Genomic DNA, 24,698 nt, shown 5'->3' with positions numbered 1-24,698 from the left:
TTACCACAATTAAAAAAATACAAATAAATCAGTAAAAATATAACTATTTTACCTTTATTAATAATAATTTTAAAATTCACCTCTCACAGACCCCTATTAGCATTTCATCATCCCCACTAACCGTAATTTTTTCTAGGTCCGGGGATCTTGTCTTTCAGACTTTAAAGTTGTCTGTTACTGGGAGCCTTTGTGTTCCCTTGCAAGAATCCCTGAAAAGAGACTAATTTCTCCACACTCTCCAAGGTTTAGAAAAGTTCTGCATCCCAGCTGGAAAAAATGTCCCATCTGTCCCGTAGAGTGTGCCTTATCATTGAACTAGTATTTCTTAGTTTCCCCTGTGTTACCTAGAGGAATCCTGGATGAGAAAGAAGATAGATTTTAGTCTTCTGTAATCTATTCACATGGGCCCCTCAAATTAAACATTTTTAATAATAAATTCTTAAGAAAGAGGCCAGTATCTTAGAGAATTAGCCAATATTTAGTAAGAAGAAGGAATTGTGGTATCAAAGCCCATATTCTTTAATCTCATTTTCTTGGTCTCAATGCAAGATATTTTTAATCTAGATGTGTCTTTAACGATAGATAAAAGAGACACCTGGCTGTCTCAATTGGTAGAGCATGTAACTCTTGATCTCGTGAGTTCAAGTCCCACACTGGGTGTGGAGCTGACTTTAAAAAAAGAAAGTTAGATATAGCTGGCAGCAGACAAGGTGGGGTAAGAGCTCTTGATCATGGTTTGGCAGCTGGTGAGCCTCAAATTAGTCATGTGCTCAAGGGAGAAAGAAAGGAGTCAAACCGGACTTCAGAATGCCATCTAAATAAACAGGGTGCACACTGCCAGCCTCACTCTGTAGCTAGCGTGTGAGTTCCACCTAGTATTTTCCCTGCTGGTTCTTTTCACAAGTGTGATCAGATCCTCACTGACCCATCTCCCTCTAGGCTGCTGCCTCACTGACTTAGATGGTCTTGGAGTCCACTAAATCTGACTTCGCTCTTTGCTAGGCTTGTTCAAATGTGGCTTAGCTCTTGGCACCAAACAAATCCCACCTAATATGAAGAGAGGTTAACACCTGCTAGTAGGGAGCTGCAAGTGACAACATAAAAATCTGAAACCAGTTGAGTTTGAGAGTCATGGTTATTTGGACAGGTTTTTACCGGTGTCTAAGAAAGTTGTTGCTTTTCATATACTGTATGTATGCCCTACTGATGACTTTTTAGCTGAATCTCTTGGAGTTTCCTAGACCAACAATCAGATGATCAGAAAACAATTATATTTTGGGGTGCCTGGGTGGCTCAGTAGGTTAAGCCTCTGCCTTCAGCTCAGATCATAATCCCGGGTGCTGGGATCGAGCCCCACTTCGGGCTCTCTGCTCAGCAGGGGGCCTGCTTCCCCCACCCCCTCTGCCTGCTTCTCTGCCTACTTGTGATCTCTCTCTCTGTCAAGTAAATAAATAAAATCTTCTTTAAAAAAAGAAAATAATTATATTTTATCTTTTTCCTTTAGTATATACACGTATACATACGTATGCATGTATGTAATTTTTTTTCTTGTCTTGCCTGGTTTGCTAGAACCTCCAGACGACTGTTACACACATACAGTATCAGATATTCAGCAAGCTCATCCTATTCCTGACTTTATAAAGAAACCATTCTAATGTTTCCATCTGAGGTATAATTTTTATAGTTCTTGTCTGTAAAATACTCATTGTAGTAAAAGTATTTTTCCTTCCAATCTAAGTTTAATTTGAAATCTTAAAAATTTGAAATGGATATCAAACTTTCAAGTAAGTTTTCAGTAATTAGCAAGTTCGTATTACTTTCTCTATGAGTAAGTCCATTATATTAACATATGTATTAAGATTGAATCATCCTTACACTCTGCAACAATCACTACTTGTCTTGATGTAGTATTGCTTTCCTGCAGTTGTGAATGTGATTTGATAACATAGGCAGTCCTTGTTTTGTGTGGTACCATGTAAATTGCTCTTTGTGCGTATCAGAGCTGTGTATCAGAGCCTTGTGCTCGTTTTCCAAGGTTATAACATGCACCTGTCTTACTTAACAGGGCACTGTGCTAAATGAAAATAGCTTGTTTATATTCATATGCTTTTTTTCATGTATGTTAGATTCGAATTCAAGAAAAATGAAGACCCTTTCTCTTTCTTGTGCTCCAAAGCTGTTTAAGTACAAAAGCTAAATAGACTCCATAAAACCACCTCCTTAGAAGTAATATACATCTCTGACAATCTTGTCACTCTATTTTGGGGATCTCCAGCTCTTTTACTTCTTTTTTTTTTTTTTAAGATTTTATTTATTTTTGAGAGACAGAGAGAGCACAAGCACAAGGGGGGGGGAGGGCAGAGGGAGAAGCAGACTCCCCACTGAGTTCCAGGGAGCTGATGTGGGGCTCAGTCCCAGGACCCTGAGATCATGACCAGAGCCGAAGGCAGACGGTTAACCAACTGAGCCACCCAGGCGTCCCTATTGAGACTTTCTTTTGTCCTAGAACATGTACTTGGCCTGAAAGGACTATGAGGAAAGTCTGGTTTTCTCTTTCTAGCTCCCTCTTTTTTTTTAAATTTACTTATTTACTTATGTATTTGTCAGAGAGAGAGCCTAAGAAGGGGGGGCAGCAGGCAGAGGGAGAGGGAAAAGCAGGCCCCCCACCAAGCAAGGAGCCCAATGCAGGACTCGATTCCAGGACCCTGAGATTGTGACCTGATCCAAAGGCAGCCTCTCAACTGACTGAGCCACCTAGGCATCCCTCTAGCTCTCTCTTGAAAATAAAGCTCTTTGGGTACCTGGGTGGCTCAGTGAGTTAAGCATCTGCCTTCAGCTCAGGTCATCATCCCAGAGTCCTGGGATGGAGCCCTAGTTGGGCTCCCTGCTCAGCGGGGAGTCTACTTCTCCCTCTGCCCCTTCCCTTCACCCACCCCACTGTGCGAGCACACCTACTCTCTCAAATAAAATAAAATCTTTCTTTAAAAAAGCTAAAAAAAGAAAGAAAGAAAGAAAGAGAACTCTCTTAATGTCTGGGCTTCCTTCTCCCAACATATCCAAGTGAGGAGCTCTCTCTAGTTGTCAGTGTAGTCATTAAGCTTTTCCTACTTTTTGAAAAAGTATTGTTATTGCAACAGAGTTGGGTCATTAAACCAGTGATATTTCAGGGCCTGTTCAGATACATTTAAGTGAAGAATTAAGGTCATGAACTTGCTGTGCAGCCCTGACATACCCATCGTCTTTCCCCAAGCACTGTGTTTAGTGCCCGTAGGACCCAATAGTATGGCAGATTTTGAGGAAATTGATGCTGGGAGAATTCAGAGTTTGTAAATTTGGTTCACAAATTCTTTAGAGAGAATGTTTGGATTTTAGTGAAGGAGAGAAAAGGAAATGATTTTCTAGAAAAGAAAAGGAACCCTTTCTGGAGGGGAATAGAATTGTTCAAGTTACAAAGGCCAATAATCATAATTAGTAAATACATGTATATTTATGTATGCATACGTGTGTGTGTTCTCCACTATTTAAAACCCTTCCATGCCCCTTCCTTTATTTAGGTGTCACAGTAATCCTTTGAGAAGGTCTTTATTTTGTCCCATTTTGCTGCTTGAAACACTGTGGTTCCAAGTATGGAACCAAGATCTTCCATTTGAAGTTCTTTCACTGTTTCAGGCTAGGAATCAACCCTCTAGAGGCCACAAAATGTCCCGTCCACAATACAGCCCCTGGGAGGACGCGGAGAAGGAAGGGGTCTGGCTCTTTGGGTGTCCTCCAATGTGTAACCTCAGTGTTTGTCTCATTTGAGATCCCTGCGGCGAAGTTGAATGAGCTGCTCGAGAATTTCTATGTCACCGTTAAGAAGAGTGATGGCTCCGACTTCCTGGCCACCTCGCTGCACGCCATTCGCCGCGGCCTGGACCGCATCCTGAAGAATGCAGGCGTGGGCTTCTCCATCACCAGCAGCACCTTCAGTTCTTCCACCAAGAAACTCAAGGAGAAGCTGTGGGTGCTGAGTAAGGCAGGGATGTCAGGTGCTCGTTCTCGCAATATTGTCTACTTCTCTCTTTCCGATGAGGAGGAGATGTGGCAGGCAGGGTGTCTGGGGGATGACAGCCCTATCACTCTGCTGTCCACCGTGGTCAAGTACAACAGCCAGTATCTGAACATGCGGACACTGCAGGAACACGCAGATCTGATGTACGGTGACATTGAGCTGCTCAAAGACCCCCAGAACCAGCCCTATTTTGCCCGGACAGACAGTGTCAAACGGGAGAGCCGGAGTGGTTCCACTAGAGTATGCCACGGGAAAATCTACCACGAGCATTCCAGGGGCCACAAGCAGTGCCCTTACTGCCTCCTCTACAAGTACATGTACATCCACCGGCCGCCCACGCAAATGGAGGCCAAGTCCCCGTTCTACCTTACGGCCAGGAAGGAGGCCACAGACACGGGTAGCGTGTGGTACGAGGAGCAGAGGATGGGCCTGCGGTCTCTTCGGGGGATCGTCCCCAACTTAGCCAAGAAGGTCAAGCTGGAAAACTGTGAGAACTTCACCTTTGTCTCATTTACTCAGGTCTCCAGGAGGCTCGGCTCCCACAGTTGCTGTCAGTGAGTCTCCCCTGGGCCCAGGCCACTGCCCTGCTCACCCTGAGGGGCAAGGGTTCCCTCAGGCAAGCAGGGCCAGAGCTCTGAGGTGGCAGCGAGTGACGGTGACCTCAAGGTCAGGCTGGTCTCTGGCGGGGTGACCTGATATTTCTTCGACTTCGGGTGTGTTTTTGTAACTGAAAGTAGAGGAGTCTGAGTGATTAGGGTATTTTATCCAACTGTGTGTCACCTTTGTTAAATTATAGAAGCTAACACCATGTATAACTGCTCCATAAACAAGAGTGAGGAAGTTCATTTAGTGCCTTTTTAGCACAGATTTTCTTAAAAAAAAAAAAAAAAAGAATAAAGGAGACTGTTTAAGTAGTCATTAAAAAATATTCCCAGTAGCCTAGTAGCTTTAGAATGTTATGAAGACTATATATACTTTGTTGAATTACACTCACAATAAGGAACTGGAAGGAGAGAGGCAGACACGTTAACTATTTCCAGGAGAAAAATTGCACTTGACACTCCTCTGTCTGTTTCGTTGATGGATAGCTTGGTTCTGCAGAGCAAGCAGCTTTGCCTGCTAGAAGCTGGTGGGGCTGCACTCGGGAGTGCTGATGGGGAGATGGGGGCCGCCCCCACTGCTCTCAGCACGGGGAGCAACTTGATCCCTGTGTCAACGGGGACAATTTTAATTTTATGGAAAAAGATGAATGCACCAGACGATATTTAGGAGAGCAAGGTTTCCAGTGAACTGGGTGGTTTGTACCATGAGGGAATTTCCAGAAGTGGCTTGGAAAAAGCGATCTGTGATCAAAATATGAAAACCTCCTGAAGCAGAAGTGCCTACGTGTTCTTCCTCAGCACCACGTGAAAGCTATTTTCATTTGAACCTTTTTTTGGAATTTTTAAAATCTGTCCTTTGTGTCATACAGTTGTGCCGTCAGCATCTAGCCCCAGATTTGTTAAATGACCACAGGTAATTTTCAGGCTTCACCCGGAAAATCCAACAAAGCAAGCTGCAAAGAAAGCAAATGCCCAAACGTGTTTATGAAAGCAGTTAGGATATGTTTTATCAAAGTTTGACTTTTTTTCCGCAATGACAGATGTCATCATTCTAGGCTGGCACCAATGCATGGGCCATGATGACGGAGACAGCCTGTCAGGTAAGCAGATTCGGCACTAAGGACACATGTGTAAAAATCAGAGCATTGATGCACTCAAGTAAACTGCAGCCTGACCACATGTTATTGAAACATGAGCAGAATTTTCTGGTAACGACTCTGAATGACAAGAAAAAAAGGAGCCCAAAGAGTGCAAATCAATAATAACAATAATTTCCAGGAATCTTTATGTTGTATTTGAAGAAAGACTGCTACAAGATTATGTTCCTGCGTGTGCTTTCTAATCCAAAATTGAAATTCCAGTATAAATTCATGTTGCAAGAGTCCTAAAATCAGTCCTAGTTCTTTTTCAAAACATTACTGTAGTATTTATTTTAATTAATTGTTCTTAAAAATCATTCACCAGTCGTTGAAATATGTAATACTTCTTTTACCAGAAAAGACTCAGCCAATGCTGCCTTAAGGTTTAATGTTGTTCCCTTTTTAGTTAAACTGAACATGAATAATTTTGTTTACTAGTTGATCTTTCCTGAGTATGGGTTAATTTCGGTATGTCTCCGTGTATATAAGTAACTCTGATTTAATAATCAGTGTTATGACTTGATACTGCATATTATTCTGTTGTGATTTCCTGTAGTGGTTTTAGGGTTTTGCTTAAAGAAGAGACACAAAGCATTAGGTATAGTTTTCCTTAGTTTGCTAAACACCCAAAGGAAATTTTGTTTGTGGAAAGCAGGTGGTGATCTTTCCTGTCAGTTCTGCACTTAAACAGAAATACACCCCATGTGAACTCTTGGGCAGATAGAGCCTGCAGCCTCATTAAATAAAACCTCCATTTTTATTTTAAATAGATGCAAGAGGAAATGGCCATTAGGAATCCCTGATCTTTTCAGATTTCAAAACGTCCGTAAGTAGCAATAACCGATCCAGGGGTTGTCATCCTTCTGTTGACAGCGGCTTTTCCTCAGCTGAAGCACCACCTCTGCCTCACATTTGTTGCTTCTCACTGTTTGATGTGCTGTAAATCCCAGAGTTCTGAGGTGACTGACTGAATAAAAAACCAGGAGGTGGAAACTTCACTGATACCCGATGGAACGAGAGCATTGCATCTCAGCATCCTAAATGCCACGCGTTTCGTGCCCCACCTCCGGGACGGGGAGTTAGATTTAGCAGGTGCTACTCTGTGCCACCGGTTAACGAGGTACTTTGTTCCGTGTTTGCGTGAGATGTATGTATGCGACACACGCTTCAGATGTGTGTGTGGTGATGCCTGGTAAACCTGCTAAGGTGGCAGAGCCCCTCTTCTTTGTATGGCCATGTCCGTCCTCAGAGGAGCTGAAGCGGGGCCGGAGTAGCTAGTTCTCGCGGGCAGTCAGCCCTTCCAGCCACCCTCACGCGTGCCCGCTGGAGGACGCCATGATTTTCCACTCTTGCCTAAGCCAGGAGAAGGGAGAATCCCAAGAGAAGGAAGGAGGTGGGGGAAGATTAAGGGCATTTTCTCCACTTACCTTTATTTATTTATTTATTTATTTTACTCAAAAGTGGCAACGCGTATCAGGAGCTCCCAAGCTCACCGAAGCACAAGTTGCCTCTGGCTCGGCGTCAGGAACAGTGGAGCTGCAGGTGTTAGGGAGGACCTGTGGGGTGCTTTGGGCGCGCTCTTGCCCACAGCACCTTCTGCGTCTGCTCTAACACGAGCCCTGCTTGCTTGATAGCTCCCCTCCAGAATCTAACAGGTCTCCCCTCGGAAGTGTATGATCCCGTTAACCGTGAAAGGGTAACACAGCACAGGGTGCACAGTAAGCATGCACTATATGTTAGCTATTTCAGCTACAAGTTTTGGTAATAGTAATAATTAATATTATTCAACGAATCTGCGTCATGTCAATTATTTCTTCCATCGTGGAGATTCTCCCTCATTTAAACTGTTAAACTTGAAGAGGAAACCAAACCTGATAATCTGGTCACATGTATGCCCATAAATTCTACCTCCAACACAGCCAAGCCCTGTTACCTCAGCTGTAAGCAAAAACACGTGAAGAATGGAGATGCCTTAAGAGGCTTGATGAGAAAGCTTTTGCATTGTTTCTTGTGTTTGCAAAGGGGAGTATTATGGAAGAACCTAACCAAAGTTGTGAAAGAAATGGTCTCCTTGGTCGTGTGGCATTTTCCAGCTCTCCTTGGATTATGTGCTGCATTAATCCTGCTCTGACTGATAAATGGGTATTTGAAGAAATGTGAAATTCTATTACTTATTTCAATTCGGCCTTATTAAAAGGATCAAGCACTATGTCCCAGCATGTTCAAAGACAGTCACTGGGAGAATCTGGACAAGATAACATTCATGTGGAAGCTGAAGCCTCTTGGAGTAGTAGAAAGAGAACTGGACTAGGAGCTCCTTCCCTCCTCCGTGGTTCTGTCTCACTTCCATCGGTGATGGGGTGGGATCACTGGAGTGGATCACCTCCAGCCTGAACAGTGTTACAATTCCTGAAGCCCATACAGTTAGGGAGTGGCAGAACTCGGAAGCAAAATTCCTAATTCCTCAAGGTCATATAGTGGATCTCCTACATTTTAAGAGCTTCTCACTCTACTGGAACACTTTCTTTTGAAAAAATAGTTTTCTTGAATTGTCAGGTTTCACAGATTTTAAAACTGTTTTTTGCTATCTCTAGGCAGCAACATGTTGATTACTTTCTCAGTTTAGGCTAATTAATCAGTTTAATTACTTCAATAAAATAAACAGGATATTTAAGCATTATGTTTATCAAAAGGCATCTCTTTGTCATTACTGAAATCTGGTTTTTGACCTAGTAACCAGTTTACCTTTAGGCATTGATAAATGCAAACGACAGAGACCTCAAAGTCACCTCATTTTCTCTACATGTGATCCAATTTTGTCTAAGTTAGGGCCCATGCGCATTTAGAAACAGTTAACAGTGCTGAGCAGAAGAATATATTAAAAGTGTCAAGTTCACATATATCTTTACATGTTTTTGCTTTGGGGTTGAGTTTTTAATGCTCTGTATTAAAAGAAAAACATCCAGGGGATTAATCATTGTTCTTAAAAATCTTTGGTTTTTTTTTCCCCCATGGGAATTAATCTCCTTAGTAGAGTGGGAGTTTGGTGGCAACCTAAGGACACGCTCCCTTCCTGAGAGAAGAAAAGGCCTTTGATTGACTTATCTCTGGGAATTCCTATGTATTCTGTGTCCATGAATTCTGACATCACAGGATTTCCCAAAACTTCTCTGAGGGAGGCTACCCATCCTTCTGGCAAAGTTTGCTTATTACCATGATGATTTTATGTACTACTAGTTCTTCATCGTCCAAGAAATCCGGAGATGTCTCTCATGTTTAGTTGGTTGACCAGAATCAGATTTCTGTGCTCAATTAAAGTGCTTTATTCATCTAATGCAGCTAATATGGAACTTAATTTCAGGAAATATTTGTTAAAACAAAACAAAGCAAAAGATCACGGGTTATATTAGATGCATATTGCTTCCATTACTATTAAAAGCATTTAGATAGATCCCTCCCCCACAATGAGAGGAGAATGAGCTCCTAAATATTTTATGGTCAAGATAACTGATTTGATTAATTTACATTTAACTGCCGTTATTGTTACAGTTCAAAAAAGTTTCTAGAAGGTTCTCATTTGACTAACATTGTGGTAAGTACTTTCTCACAGCTGCCTCATATTTTCATCTAATTTCACAACAGCTCTGCAAGGTAGGTCTAAGTATTCCCATGTTACTTACTGGGAAACCCAAGGCTCAGAGAAGTTAAATTTCTCAAAGTCTTACCCCGCTTATAAATTGGAGAACTTAAGTCTGAAGCCAGGTCTTCTGACTCCAAATCCAGTGTTCAATTCGTGAGACAAAACTGACTTCTTTGGAGCTACAGAGGGTCCATTTATCACAGAACTTTAAAAAAAGTAAACGCAACTTCTGTCTGTTTAGGAAACACTTCATTTCTCAAGTTATACAGTGACACACCTCTTATGTACTCTCTTACTAACTGATTGGTCACTTGGTATGTTTTAGTAGTTCTGGAAAGCCTGATGGTTTTCTGTGAACATTCTGCATATTGAAAACTTTTTGTCTTTATCCAATAAATAACTTGTATTACCTATTATCTACCCTAAAGGGCAGACGGTCGTGCCAATTTTTCTAATAAAAGGCAAATACTTTACTAAATGTACCTGTCTTGACACTGGTATCATTGCCTAAAATGTAAAAGGCTTCCTAACCTATGTCACAATTATATGTGCATGTTTTTTCTTTTTTTAAAATTTTGATGTCAAAGGATTTTTATAATCTTTAGGCTAAAGCACCCTCATAGCAAAATATACTTACCTAGTCATTTGTTTTCTATTCTTCTTTCCTTTATCTGGGCATGTTTATTTTCTGCTTTGGAGACTTATAAAAAACAATAGGTTATAAGTAACTGACTGAGATCATGTAGTCAAATTCCCTCATTTTACCAATAAGGAAGTGGAAGCCCAGAGATATCTGAGGGGCCGTCCAAGGTCAGCAAGACAGTAAATAGATTCAGGACCAGAACATTAATCCAAAACTCTTTCCTCCATACCATCATTGGGAAGATTTGGATTTTTAAAAACAAATTACTGAATGCATCTCACAGAATGACATGTGGCTAGCAGAAGCCCCCACTGAACTCCTAACGTCCCAAAGAAACACTCATAAAAATCTCCAAAGAAGGCCAAATCTCTGTTCTAGAATCTAGATGGAATTGGTACAAGTTACGAGGCATACGGTGCTGGGTTGAGGCAAAATCTTCCAGGGGGTAGCTCGGGATTTTCTCTGGCTTCATGTCATGAAATGGACATGCTGAGAAATAAGAACTTTGAAAGATATTTAGTAACTTGTTTTCTTCACCAACGGTGTCTGCCTGCTTACTCAGGATCAGATCTCCCAGAGAAATAACTGACTGATCCTACCTCTTAAACAGATGGCAGAGACCATGAAGATTCTCTATATCCCACCCCTTCTGCCTTCTCCCTGCTCCCCCTCCTCTTCATTCTGCCCAGGACTCCAAACCTTAGGGCTAAAATGTGAGCAGAAAGCAGAAAGATTTCTTAGAGGCATGGTGCATTCTGTGAAAAATGTCCTTTAGGTGAAGGCAGATACAAATAAGTAGCAGAATATGCAAATACTGTGATTTTTTCATGTATGATATTAGTTCAGAGATCCAGAAAACAGTAGGAAGGAATGGGAAGGCACTTCAATAGCAAAGCATTAAACTTGAAATTGGACTTGGAAATATGCATACTACTTTATCCACCGTGCCATATACCCACAAAAGAGAAAACATTCTCATGGAGACAGCACAACCATGGGCAGATACTGGATCGGGAAGAGGATTGTATTTAAGAATGAGAACAGAAAGAAAAAAAAAGTGGGGTGTATATTTAAAAAATGACTGAACCAAGGAAAACAAACAGCTTCCAAGAGCATTTGGAAATGAAAGCTGTCTACTGCAAGACAAAAGAAAATGAGAGGACTCTTCTTGTTGTAACTGAAAGAACAGAAGAATTGCTTCCGCGCGGCAATCATTACCTCAGACGGGGCGTGGGTTTAGAGAAAAAGGCGCTAGAATAAAATGAAAAAGAAGAGAGATTAGAAAGAGAAATTGCAAGGAAGCTAAAAGCATAGATTACAATCCACACTGGAAGCAGAAAAGAACAGGACTGAGTTTAGAAACACTCAAATCAATAATGTGAAGGACAGACTTGAGATTTTCTTCCCCATGTTCTTTCAAAAGGAGTAAGAGATGGAAACAATGGGAAAAGATAATGGATTTGGAAGACTAGGAACATTAGGTAATATTCCTGAGTTTTGCTTTCCTGATGGAAAAACTGTTGAGGAAAAAATACATCATCAGCCTACAAAAATGAAATCTTTCCTGAATAGAATGAAAATCTGTGTATGTAGGGTGAAAGGATTCGCTGCATTCCAGCCCCCACCTCCCGAAAAGGGGAAAAGAGACCCGTACCCAGGCACCTCCTGGCAAAAATTTTAACTACCGAGGATAGAGAATGAAAAATCCTGTCAGAAAGTAACAAGTTGCCTATCAGAAAACAAAAGAGCTTTCTGGCTTCAACCTTCTGCTCTATAGTACCAAATGCCAGGAAACAATAGGGAATTCTGGAGGGAAATGTGGAATTCTGGAATTTGATCTACATTAAATACAAAAGGATTTTTAGTTATGACAAGCATTCGGGAAATAGACCACCTATGGATTATTCTAATAAACCATCCTGTAACCTACAAAGTTTGGTTTAAAAAAGCAATTTTTGCTTAATATAATTTCAAGGGACTCTGGGGCATTAAACATCAGATCATTTACCCATGAGAAGAAGGCTATGTATGCTCTTAAATAGGTTATATGGCCGGAAGCCACGTATCTAAAAGTGCCCAAAGTCCTCACGCAAATGGGCTTCCCTAACTCAAGAAAATGTACGTGAAAATAATTGTCATATCACAGCGTCGTGTTCCTTCATTTTTATTACTGAAGCGATGTGTTGTCATGATCATATAAATAAAAAATTCAGATACATTCCTTACAAATAAAATTTAAATGGCCCTCAATTTCCTCTGCTTCCACCCAAAATGCTATTCTGAGAGATTCTCTTACTTCCCAGTGAGAAGAGGCAAGGGGTCTGAGAGCCTGGATTAGAACTCGCCAAGGTTAATCCCTTGTGCTGGTCCCCTTTCCTCAAATCCAGAACTAGCAACAGGTGCCAAGTTAGAAAATCAAGGAATCTTTATCTGTGTTTTAAAAAGAAAACCAGGGAAAACAAACCTTGTTTTAGAATGTAAGGAAAGTTCTGTTTCAACAGCAGGAAGCTGGCCTGGGGCAGTGACATGCTTTCCCTAGCTAGACTCAAAGTTTTAAATTCAGATATTAAGAGAATAGAAGCAGCTAACCACCCTACCCGCCCAACTAATTAATTACTTCTGGAGTCTCATGTCAGCGATGGAACTGAAGCTGGGTTGTTTTGTTTGGTTTTTCATTTGCTTGCACTGGAAGGACTTGAAAAGACCCAGGAATGTTGAGTATCATTGGCCTTAATGCTCAGTTCCTTCCTGGCAGTCTAAAGGTTTATCTGTGCCCCCAAATTTCCTTGCAATTTAAACTCTAAATTAAATTTTCAACACAACCAGCATGTTTGCTTTAAATTTAGCAACAGAATGCTTAATAGGTTGCTTTGCATTTGCTTCCTTTTTCATTCTGTAGCACAGCAAACCTCTTCCAGATGGAGAGAGTCTCTTCTGGAGAGTTTCCAAGTGAACCTTTTCCAGGGTCCCCTATTGCTTGGCTGTGACTGACAAAAGTCTGTTCACTATAACAACTTAGATGAGAAATGCAGTGCTTTTCTTTAAAATTTTAAATATTTCCTATGTGGCTGTATGTTCCAAATGATGGCAACAAAGCTGTGTCCTAATGTTTTCACTGTTCTGGGTATGTTGGGGTGATTGGGTTTTTTGCTTGTTTTGTTTTTTTAGTGTGGAGGAGGATATCCATCATTTCTTTTTCTTTTTTAAAGATTTTATTTATTTATTTGACAGAGAGAGAGATCACAAGTAGGCAGAGAGGCAGGCAGAGAGAGAGGAGGAAGCAGGCTCCCTGTGGAGCAGAGAGAGCCCTATGCGGGGCTCGATCCCAGGACCCTGAGATCATGACCTGAGCCGAAGGCAGCAGCTCAATCCACTGAGCCACCCAGGTGCCCCGATATCCATCATTTCTTAACACTGGAAACATCATTCTAAATAGTAGAAGAAACGGTCAGTAATTTGAACGCATTTAATGTACCATTTTCAGCTTTTTCTTTCTTCCCCGACTGCACGTGGGAGCCCACGTGTGTGAAAGCCCGGGTGGCATCTGTCTTCTGTCACAGAGCGTCAGAGGTGGACAGGATTTCCTTGTTCATCTAGTCCAGCTCTCTATTTGGTAGTCTGTTAACAATTTGCAAGGTTGTGGGCTTCTGTTTTTTTTTTTTTTTTTTTTTTTTAAGTTCTTGTTTGGTTTATGTATGTGCAGCTTGACTGTTTAACGCAGATTTTTGAAAATAAAAAAGTTAATGTCTATTTTATGTCTGTTTTATTAAAATAACGTAGTTATTTGGACTTAATCAGCAGTAAGTATGGTTTCTGAATGTTTTTTTATTTTCATATCACATTCCTGGAAATAACATTTTCCTTTGTAGTTAGCAACGTAAGGACATTCTGAGGATTCCTTGCCCAGAGGCTATGCTCCTGAGCTCATGCCCCGAGTGAAATTGTTCTGGCTGACCCTCCCTCTGGTTCTCCAACTCAGATTTCTTCACTGGGCGGCTGGGAGCTCATTTGGAATTTGGAAAGCCCTTGTAGGTGACTCTATACCGTCCGTGATATAGGTGCCTCTAATTAATGTTTTTCTGCTCTCTAAATTATTATTTTTGGTTTTGGGAGAGTATATTTAATCCCGAAAACCATTAAAAGAGACATTTACAGCTCTAAATCATTCCTAAAACACAAGTTTCTGAAAAATCTTTCCAAATGGGTAACATGCCGATGATGGTGAAATGAGGTTTTTCATTGAGAATTATTGACTCTCAGGCAGACTGACTCTCTTCTCATTGTCCCACTTAGAGCAATGATTTCTTAAATTTTAGACTTCTGGACCAGTTTAAAAATATAATGAAAGCTATAGACCATTTTCTCAGGAAAATGCATATACGCAGCAGCATTTTATACACATACAACCAGGCTTAAACACACCTGCATTCAATTTTTTTTTTTAAAGAGCCTTTTTGAGATGCAGTCTAAAAGACTTAAGGATTTGCTTCAACATAATCTAGGCGGGGTAGAGTCGTTGGAAACGTAGAAGATACGCAAATTGGCCTAGAGTAAGAGCACTGTTAAAGCCAGTCAAGGGGTACAGGAGGGTTTGTTATACTCTCCTCTGTTCTTTTGTATATGCTTGAAATTTTCTATAAGGAAGAGTTTAAACCAACAAGTGCCTGGAGATACTGCAACCCTCCTCACGGATCTCTTATAATCAGAGAATCTCCTGGCTGAGAGGAAGGACCCGAGGAGAGATGAGAGTAAGGATGCTGGCAAAGCCAGGTAAGCAACCCCCCCCCCGTCCAACACCTGAGGGCGATTTTCAGGCCAGAATGCTGGGTTGGAGCAGGATTGGCTCCAATGGCATTCGAATGTTCCTAGTAACGCGACCTACCAAATGGGATACATTTTGTTCTCTCCCTTTAATGCAGAAAAGTAGCTCTGTGGAAATCTTGGGGGGCTGGTTCTGGCAGCTGTAAGAAAGCTGTAGTTATGATGTGCAGGTTGAGACAGGATCCGATCATGCTAAAGGTGCCGTGAGATTGCACACCGAGCATGAAGGTCCAAGGGCCCGGGACAGCACGTGGCTTTCTAGGCCTCGGGGACAAACACTCCCAGGAAGTGGAAACTATGTGCTACCAAGACCTTGAAAGATACTGTTACGATGAAAAAATAAATAAAATGGGAAAAAGAAAAAAAAAAAAAAAACCTTGCAAGGACCAGAGAATGCTCAGGTGAGCACCAACCAGCAAGGGGTGTGGAGTGTGGGTACGTGCACCAGTGGCTTCCCTAGCTCTCTCTTAGGTGTTACGACATTATCTTCTAGGGCCTGGAGGAGTATCTCGTGACCAGTATGTTTGGCTTATTCAGTCTGTTCCATCTCCATTTTCTTGCCCTCTCCGAGATGAGGACCTGGAGCCCCAGGAGGTGTACGTCCATCTTCCTTCCCCAGTACATCTCCTTTTCCTTTTCTTCCTTTCTGTTTCCCCGTATCAGTCTCCCTCTGCTCAACATTTGCACTCCCGTCTTTGCTGGTACGACACCAGGGACAGACATGAAAGATATTAAACAAGATATATTTCAGCAATAAACAAGATTCTTGTATTTCTCGAGGGATCCCAAAGAAATAATGATGAGAAATAAAAATTCCTGCTGGAGTATTTACAATGTACTCAGCTGTTGAAATGCTCAAAATGCAATCAAGGAAGTAATTTAGCATGTTTCTAACACACTTAACTATGGTCATAATGTCGAAGAGTCTGGCCGAATTTTAAAAACCCCGTGAATCTTTTAAGACCTTATTAGGGAATCTAACCCTCACAAGAACAAGGGCATTTGTGGTAGGTAATAGTTAATACTGTATTTGTGGTTTGTTGTTACCGTCTGTGCCCAGGATCATGGCCCAGAATTGAAAGGATGCGGTTTGACCTCCCCCTAGGCGGAGAACAGTATGATCCAGATGTTTCCTTTTGTGCTGTGGTCTCAGGACGTGTGTCGACTTGTTTGGGCCACAGTCACGTATTTCTCTTGCTTGCTCACGTCACTCATGATTTCTCAGTGCGAGTCTCCAGCCAGACCACAGTTCCTCAAGTGTCCATCATTCTTCTACCTCATCCGCAACTATTGTGAGAACTGAGCTCACTTAGTCTATTATTTTACTTGACGCTTTCTTTAAATTAATTCGTTTTTTTACTGGAATCTATTTCAAAGTAAAAAATAATAATAATAACTTTCTTTTAAGCAGAGTTTTTCAAATCAGACCACTCGGGTTCCAATTCCAGCGCTGCTTCTTACCAGTTCTGTGAATGTGGGCAAGTTATTTGACCTCTCTGGGCTTCCATTTCTTCACTTTTAAAAGGGGTCAACAATAGTGATCTTAGAAGGTTGTGGTGAGGAGGAAGTGACCATAAAAAATAAGTAACAGATATGCTTATTATTTATAACATAAGTGCTGTATTACTTGAAATACACACACCACCATTGCAGTTTAAGATGTTTGCCCATAGAAACTCCAAGAAGTGACTCTTGGACATCCCCCAAAGATGGGGGTTGGTAGGGGAGCCAACCATGAAGACAGGGTTAGAACTTTTAGTCTCACCTTCTGATCTCCACGGAGAGGACAGAGACTGCAAGCTGCAGGCTGAATCAATCACCAACAGCCAATGATTTAATCAAGTATGTCTTTATAAGGAAGATTCCATAAAGACCCAAAAGGAGAGGGTTTGAAGAGCGTCCAGATTGGTGAACTAGAATGCTTCCAAGGGCCACCATGCTGGGACCCAAACTCCAGGAGGACAAAGGAGAAGCTCCTTTGTTCAAACCTTGCCCCATGTATCTCTTCAAGAATCATCTCTATCATCACCAGTGACACAATAACCACACATTAGGAAGGAGCGTGACCACCCCCCCATCCATTCTAAGATTATCTTTCACTGGCTTCTGTGAGAATTTAAGGTGTCACAGTCTCCTGGTTTTCCCAGTGTGTCTTCAGACTCTCTCCCAGGCTTCTCATGCCTTGACTCTCTCATTGACACTAGTGCAGTCCTATATGCTTTCTCAGGGTACTCTCATCCACTCCCACGGGCTAAAGGAGGCATACATTACCCAAACCTTTCTCACCTGCGGTCCTTCCTCTGAACCACAGAATGCAGACAATGACTCAATACCTAACTAGTACTCTGTGCTAGTACTCAAGTACATAACGAGTACTCTGCTCTATATGGACAACAGCCAAAATCATTCCTAAGAAACAAGTTCTAGGTGCAGGGGAGAGGCATGAATTCATCCCAGACAATGGAGGCTTTAGGACATTAGGGATAATTCCATTAAAGGATAATTCTATCTACCTTAAGATCCTTTGAATCTCTTCCCTTCCCACTCTCCTCACTGCCACCAGCTTGGTCATCCATACCATTTTGCCCCATGATTATTTAAAAGCAACCCATGGTCTCCTTGCCCCCTCTAGTCTACCTTCCACTGCTTCCTTGGAAAATTTCACTAAATATAAATCTTACTCTATCTTTGCTCCTTTAACGGCTCTCCAAAGCCTTCCTGATAAGCTCCAAAGCCTCCAACTGGATTGCTGGCTCGTGCTGTTACACCACTCCCTCCCTCCCTCTGCCACTGTGCCTACTCGCTGCTCACTTTCTGCTTGGGGGGGGGGGGGCTCTGCCTTTTACCCACTCCTCTGCCATCACCCGCTCTTCTGGAAAATTCTTTCTTACCAGTTTTTATCTGGCATGCTGTACATGTGAGCGCCTCCTCTGAGGAGCCGTCAGTCCTCTCAGCTTCTGCTGTCTCAGAAGTTGGCAACATTGAACAGAACCTACAAGCCCATCAGTGTCACTCTGCGCCATCTCTTGTTCCCAAAGAGCCAAGCGGACTCCAAGAGAGCAGCTTTGCTTCTGTGAGCATTTGACTCACAGGGCGATGAAGCTGGGAGATCAGTTTTCAAATGAAGGTCTGTGCCTCCGGAGATGGAGGGCAGCGCCTCAGTCTGTGGCTGCTCAGAGCCTGTATTTCTCCTGTTGGATGTTTTCCTAAGTTAACTTGAATTAATAGCTCCGTTATGAAAAAGGACGGGCTGGCACACACTCTTGTTTTCTTAGCAGAACTGCGGCTGCCAGCTTTGCTGTATTTGCCACAATATTGCAAGGCTCTGAGTCTCCTGGGAGACTCCCAGGAGTAATCACATCTGTGGCATTGATGTTTCCAAAAGGCTGCACTGGAGAGGCATCCAAAGACGGATAACAGCTAAATTATAATTTTTTTTAAAGATTCTGTTTATTTAGAGAGAGAGCGAATGAGGGAGTTGGGCAGAGAATCTGAAGCAGACCCCATGCTCAGTGTGGTCCCCAACGTGGGCCCCATCTCATGACCCCAAGATCATGACCCAGAGATCACGACCCTGAGATCACAACTGGAGCAGAAACCAAGAGTCAGACGCCTGACTACGCCACCCAGGCGTCCCAGCTAAATTACTTTTGATCAGTGGGTTTTAACCTGGCACACATGGCTGGGCTTCAGGGAGTCTAGAAAACCCCCCTGAATTATAGGTGCTGTTTTTTGTGTATGGTCATGTGTACACTTCACTTGCAGAAAAGCTCCACTGCTGAGGACCAGATGCCATTGTTCCCTCCGGATGATCAGACTTATTTATTCATTAAAATATTGGACACTTGCGGCCTGTGGGTGGCTCACTCAGCTGAGCACCTGACTCTTGGTTTTAGCTCAGGTTGTGATCTCAGGGTCGTGAGATTCAGACCTGTGTTGGGCTCTGCACTCAGTCTAGAGTCTGCTTGAGATTCTCTCCATCTCCCTCCCTCCCCCAGGCTCTCTCTCTCTCAAATAAACAAATATTTAAAATAAAATAAAATATTTGAACACTTGCCATAATGTGTCAGGCAGTGTCCTAAGCACTAGGGATAGTGGGGAAAAAGGAACACATAAAAGCATCTGCCCTCACCACCCTTATATTCTAGTAGGAAAGGCAGACAATCAACAAAATAGAGAAGTAAATTACATTCTATTTTATAAGGTGCTAAGAGCCACAGAGAAGAATTAAGCAAGGTTGTACTGAAGAGGGAAATAAAATTTTAAATAGTGGCCAAAGAAGGCATCTTGAAAAGCTGACATTTAAGTAAAGACGAGAGGCTGTTGAGGGAGAGATCTACATGGTATAAGGAAGAAGGGCATGCCAGGTAGAGAGCACAACAAGTGCAAAGGCCCTGAGGTCCCAGAGGTATCCAGAGGACTCTCTTGTCCAAGTTGCTTTTGCTTGACATTAAGGCAGACAGCAGGGGCTAAGAAAACATCATCACCTTCCTGAAGAGTGGAACAGCTGAGCATCTCAGGTCAAACTATTTTTTGTTTGATGGACCAGGCTGGTTTGCCTAACCAAAGATGCCCAGAACAAGGATATTGCTCTGGATCGGGGACTGACACTGACTACCATTCAGACCTACTGGTTCTCTAATGGGACAGAAACACATATACTTTTGGCTCAAATTGCAAATGTCATTTTGATCATTGGCCATTTTCAATAGACGGCCTCTCAGTAGAAGTACTTAACAACTCCAAGGGGAAAAGCGAGAGTACATTAAGATCAAAGGAGGGAAAACTTCACTTTGTTTTCAGCTAACTTCTTGTTCCAATGACCAGACTCATTTGACAATATTTTGTTGTATTTGCAATCCATTAAAGATTTTGACTTTTATTCTTAGTGAAATGGAAACTCATCAGCGAAGAAAAATGCCATGATCCTATTTATATTTTTAAAAATTTATTGTGGTAAAATATACATAAAGTCAACCATTTTAAATATTTGTAAGCGTTAAGAGTTTGGTGACATGAAGTACATTCGCGTGGTTGCGCAACCACCACAACGATCCACTTCCAGAACTTTTTCATCCTCTGTTCTGTAACCCTGGACCCATCAAACAATAACATCATGTCCCCCTCCCTCCCAGCCCCTGGCAGCCACTGTTACTTTCAGTGTCTATGAATCCGACTACTCTAGCTCCCTCGGATTAGTGGCATCACACAACATTTGTCCTTTTGTGTCAGGCTTATTTCACTTAGCGTAATGGCTTCAAGGTTCATCTGTGCTGCAGCAGGTACCGGAATTTCACTCTTTTTAAGGACCCTTATATGTGTACACCACTTTTTGTTTATCCGTTCACCTGCTGATGGATATTTGCGTAATTTCCACCTTTTGGCTGTTGTGAATAATGCTGCTGTGAACACAGGTGTACAAATATCTGTTTGAGTCTCTGCTTTCAGTTCTTTTGGGTCTATGCCCAGAAGAGGAATTGCTTATCCAATGGCAATTCTGTATTTGATACTGTGAAGAACCACCATACCGTTTTTCCACGGCAGCTGCACCATTTTATATTCTCACCAAGAGCGCGCAGAGGTTCCAATTTCTCCACATCCTCACCAACACTTACTTTTGTTTTTGATGGTAGCCATCCTAGTGGGTGTGGTGTGGTCTTGCTGTGGCTTTTGATTTGCATTTTTTCTTTTCTTTCTTTTTTTTTTTTTAAAGATTTTATTTATTTATTTGACACAGAGAGAAATCACAAGCAGGCCAAGAGGCAGGCAGAGGGGAGGGGGGAAGCAGGCCCCCTGCTGAGCAGAGAGCCCCATGCAGGCCTCAATTCCAGGACCCTGAGATCATGACCTGAGCCGAAGGCAGAGGCTTAACCCACTGAGCCACCCAGGCGCCCCTCTCTCTCTCTGTCTCTTTTTTTTTTTTCAAAGATTTTATTTATTTATTTATTTGACAGACAGAGATCACAAGAAGGCAGAGAGGGAGAGAGGAGGAAGCAGGCTCACTGCTGAGCAGAGAGTCTGATGTAAGGCTCGATCCCAGGACCCTGAGATCATGACCTGAGCTGAAGGCAGAAGCTTTAACCCACTGAGCCACCCAGGTGCCCCTTGGTGCCCCTTGCTTTGAATTTTCTTAATGATCGCTGGACCAGCATTTGGAAAGATGCTGAGCATCTTCCCAGGTGCCACACTTACATTTCACAAGCCTCACTCTGGCTGCTGTACTGAATGATCTCAGCTATTGTGGGGGGATGGAAGGCTGGGGTGGGGGTGGGGGCAAGTGTGGAAAGAGGAAGACCAGTTGGAAGGCTATTGTGGTTGTCTAGGTAAGTCACAATGGCAGCTTGGAACAGGATCATAGCTGTGGAACTCTTAAGAATTCATGGGATTCTGAATAGATTCTGAAGCTAGAGCAGATAAGATTGCAAGAGGAGTGTGAAAAAGGAGTCTAGAATGACCCCTATGTTTGTGGCTGTGCAAATGGCCATTTACTGAGATGGGGAACACTAGGGGAAGGGTATGTTGGGCAGGTGAGAAGTCAAGAGACCAATTTTGGACATGTTAAGTTTGGATGTCTATTAGACTGCCAAGTGAAGATTTCATGTTGACAATGGATATAGGAGTTTGGAGGTCAAGGGTGTTTCGATTCTTTTGCGGCCTAATAAAATACCCCAAAGCAATTCTTTTTTTTTTTTTTAAGATTTTATTCATTTATTTGAGAGAGAGACAGTGAGAGAGAGCATGAGCAAGGAGGTCAGAGAGAGAAGCAGACTCCCCGTGGAGCTGGGAGCCTGATGTGGGACTCGATCCTGGGACTCCGGGAACATGACCTGAGCCGAAGGAAGTCGTTCAACCAACTGAGCCACCCAGGCATCCCTCCCCAAAGCAATTCTTTTGCTGCCTAATAAAATACCCCTAAGTTTGAAACAGCAACAATTTGTTATTTCTTAACAATTCCATGGGTTGACTGGGCCACTCTGGACAGTCCTGCTCTATGTGGCTTTAACTGGGGTCACTCACTTGGCTGCATTCGGCAGGCAGCTGGCCTGAGCAGGGAGGTCCCAGTGATTCGGCTCACGAGGCTGCCACCGCAGTGCTCCACCTTGTGGCCTCCACGTGAGGTTAGCTTGCGGCATGGTGGTCACAGGGAACTGCCTTCTGACACACAGCCGGGCTTCTCCAGAGAGGATTAGAGCAGAAGCTGTTGGGCCTCTCTCTCTCTCTCTCTCTTTTTTTTTTAAATTTTAGTTAACATGTGGTGCACCATTGGTTTCTGGAGTACAGCTACCAGGCCTCTTAAATGATAGATCCAAACTGACATAGCTTCTCTTTTGCCATATCCTACTTGTCAAAACAAGTCAGCAGGCCGGAGGAAACAGACGCCACCTTTCGATGAGACCAGTGGCCTCTGCCCGTGGGGGGTGGGAGGACTCGGTGGCAGCCATCTTTGGAGACGGACCACCACAAAGGGAGAGACCAGGGCTGGTGAGAGAAGTTTGAAAGTAACAGGAAGACGAGCACTCTTAAAGCCATGGTACAGATAAGATTACCCAGGGAACGGCTGACTCTCAGTAGAAAAGAGATGGAAAGCCTGATCTCCAGCTATTCCAACACTTTGCATTTGGAAGGAGAAGCCAGTAGATGAGACTGAGAATAAACAACTAATAAGCTGGAGGAAAACCCAGGGGAGTGAGGTGTGGCTGAAGACAGACGCAGACAGCATTTGAGGAATGAGGGTGTGTCAGCGTGGAAAATGCTGCTGAGAGTTCACCTAAGACTAGGGATGGATGGAGGCTGCCACCTGGGTTTGACCAAGTGGACTCGGGTGTTAGTTCATCCTGAGGAGGCTATCGATGTCCTCCGGGTAACAGCCAAGAAATGCAGAGGAGATGAAGACTGTGAAGTAGGAGTCAAGGCCCTTAAGGACTGTGAGGGAGTGCCCAGACACACTGTCAAGGACTTTGGCATGGCATAACTTTTTTTTTTTATTAAGATTTTTATTTATTTATTTGACAGAGAGAGAGAGAGAGAGATCACAAGTAGGCAGAGAGGCAGGCGGGGGTGGGGGGTGGGGGGTGAGTAGGCTCCCTGCTGAACAGAGAGCCCAATGCGGGGCTTGATCCCAGGACCCCGGAATCATGACCTGAGCTGAAGGCAGAGGCTTTAACCCACTGAGCCACCCAGGCACCCCTGGCATGACTTTTTTAAGGGGGGGAGGGGACATGCATTTTTAAGAAGCCGATTTAAGTTTTTATTTAAATTCCAGTTAACATGCAGTGTGGTGTTAGTTTCAGGGGTACAGTGTAGGGATTCAACACTTGAATATGTCACCCGGTGCTTAGCACAAGGGCCCTCCTTAATCCCCAACACCTGTCTAACCCATCTCCCACCCACCTCCCTTCTGGTAACCAGCAGTTTGTTCTCCATAGTTAGCAGTCTCTTTGTTGGTTTTAAGAATGAATTTTAAAATGAAGTTAAAACAATATTCTGGAGTTCTAGCAATGAGTGAGCCAGAAACTAGCTGGACCTACAGCATACAACAAAGTTATGAACCGCGGAGCTGCTTCCTCCTGAGGCACAAGACGCCTGCAGACCTCAAGAGAAAGCCAGGTATCAGTGAGGTGGGGAGGGAGACAAAGGAGGGACCGAGAAACAGATGGAAAGCTCAGATATATTTTGGTGGTTGAAATGAATTCCATAGATCACAGCAGGGTAATCGAGAAGGGACATGGCATGGAAGGGTTAAGGTCAGCAGGGACAGGGGAGGAGACTGAACTGCAAAGGTGGACACACACAGGCAACTAGCTCTGGTGACGATGAAGACGAGCATAAGGCAAGGAGCAGAGGCAGCACCGTGTGGATGTGAGGAGAGACGTGGGTTTGAGATCTGCTTCCCTACTGCCTAGCTGTGCGGTGTATGGCTAAGCCCTGAGTCACCAAGTCAGCGTGCCTCATGCGAGGGTACTTCGGTACCAAGTGACAGAAAACACACTTTAAACTGGCTTAAACAAAAATAAGGATTACTTCCCATACCTGGAAATTCTGGAGAAAGGTAGCATATTTTAGGGATTGTTTGACTCAGCAACCCAATGATGTCATCAAGGACCCAGTTTCTATTTCTCTCCTACTCCTTTTATGTTAGTGGTTTCATTCTAAGACTGGTTTCATCTCACAGTCACTATACGAATTACATATAAATATAAACATTGGTATTTCCTTTTACACATCCACAGAGAAAGACTCCTTCTTGTTAGCATTCTCAAAGGTGAGAACATGTCTTTGCCATAAGCCCAGCAAATCTCTCCTGGAGTCTCATTTGGGTTGAATTTGGTTAACATGTCCAATCCTGAACCGATTCCTGTGATCTGTAAAATGTCATGTTCTGTACACTGGCTGTGCCAAAAATTACCTGGACCGCCATGTCCCATCGCCCCTTCAAACCAAAACAAAACAAAATGAGCCCCATGTTGGGTGCAGAGATTAAATGAATGAATGACTGAATGAATGAATTTTAAAAATACATCCCCAAAAAGGGAGGGGGGGCATTCAGCTTTTTATTGAACAGGTTACAGAAGACTGTAGTCAAAAAGACCAAAGCCCACATCATCAGCAGACTCCGAAGAGTCTTGCTCCCACTTTCTTCTCCAGAGGCAGAGGGGTGGGTCCCTCAGCCCCTGCACTGCTGTTGAGGCTCCTGATGTAGACACTGGCCAGGACCTTTGCAAGCAAACTGGGCCAGAAAGGTTTAACACTGACCCCCCTGCACCCTCCCCCCCACTTTAATGAGGGCATCGATCTTCTTCTC

General features: G+C 43.1%; 1 protein-coding gene across 3 annotated transcripts in view; it reads left to right on the top strand.

Annotated features, from left to right (window-relative positions):
* Positions 1-13,332, top strand: part of KIAA1958 (KIAA1958 ortholog) — a 148,441-nt gene extending 135,109 nt beyond the window's left edge. For 2 of the 3 annotated variants that reach the window (XM_046022242.1, XM_046022243.1), the window contains one exon: positions 3,803-13,332. In XM_046022242.1, the coding sequence (XP_045878198.1) occupies positions 3,803-4,609 (807 nt within the window). In that variant the 3' untranslated portion in view covers positions 4,610-13,332. The remainder of the gene's footprint in view (positions 1-3,802) is intronic. The other variant, XR_006820721.1, reaches the window with a different exon arrangement.
* Positions 13,333-24,698: the final 11,366 nt, after the last annotated feature.

The sequence above is a fragment of the Meles meles genome, chromosome 11 (genome assembly GCF_922984935.1).
Source record: "Meles meles chromosome 11, mMelMel3.1 paternal haplotype, whole genome shotgun sequence".
NCBI classification, from domain to species: domain Eukaryota; kingdom Metazoa; phylum Chordata; class Mammalia; order Carnivora; family Mustelidae; genus Meles; species Meles meles.
The sequence above is the reverse complement of the archived record's forward strand: the minus strand, read 5'-3'. Positions and strand labels throughout refer to the sequence as shown.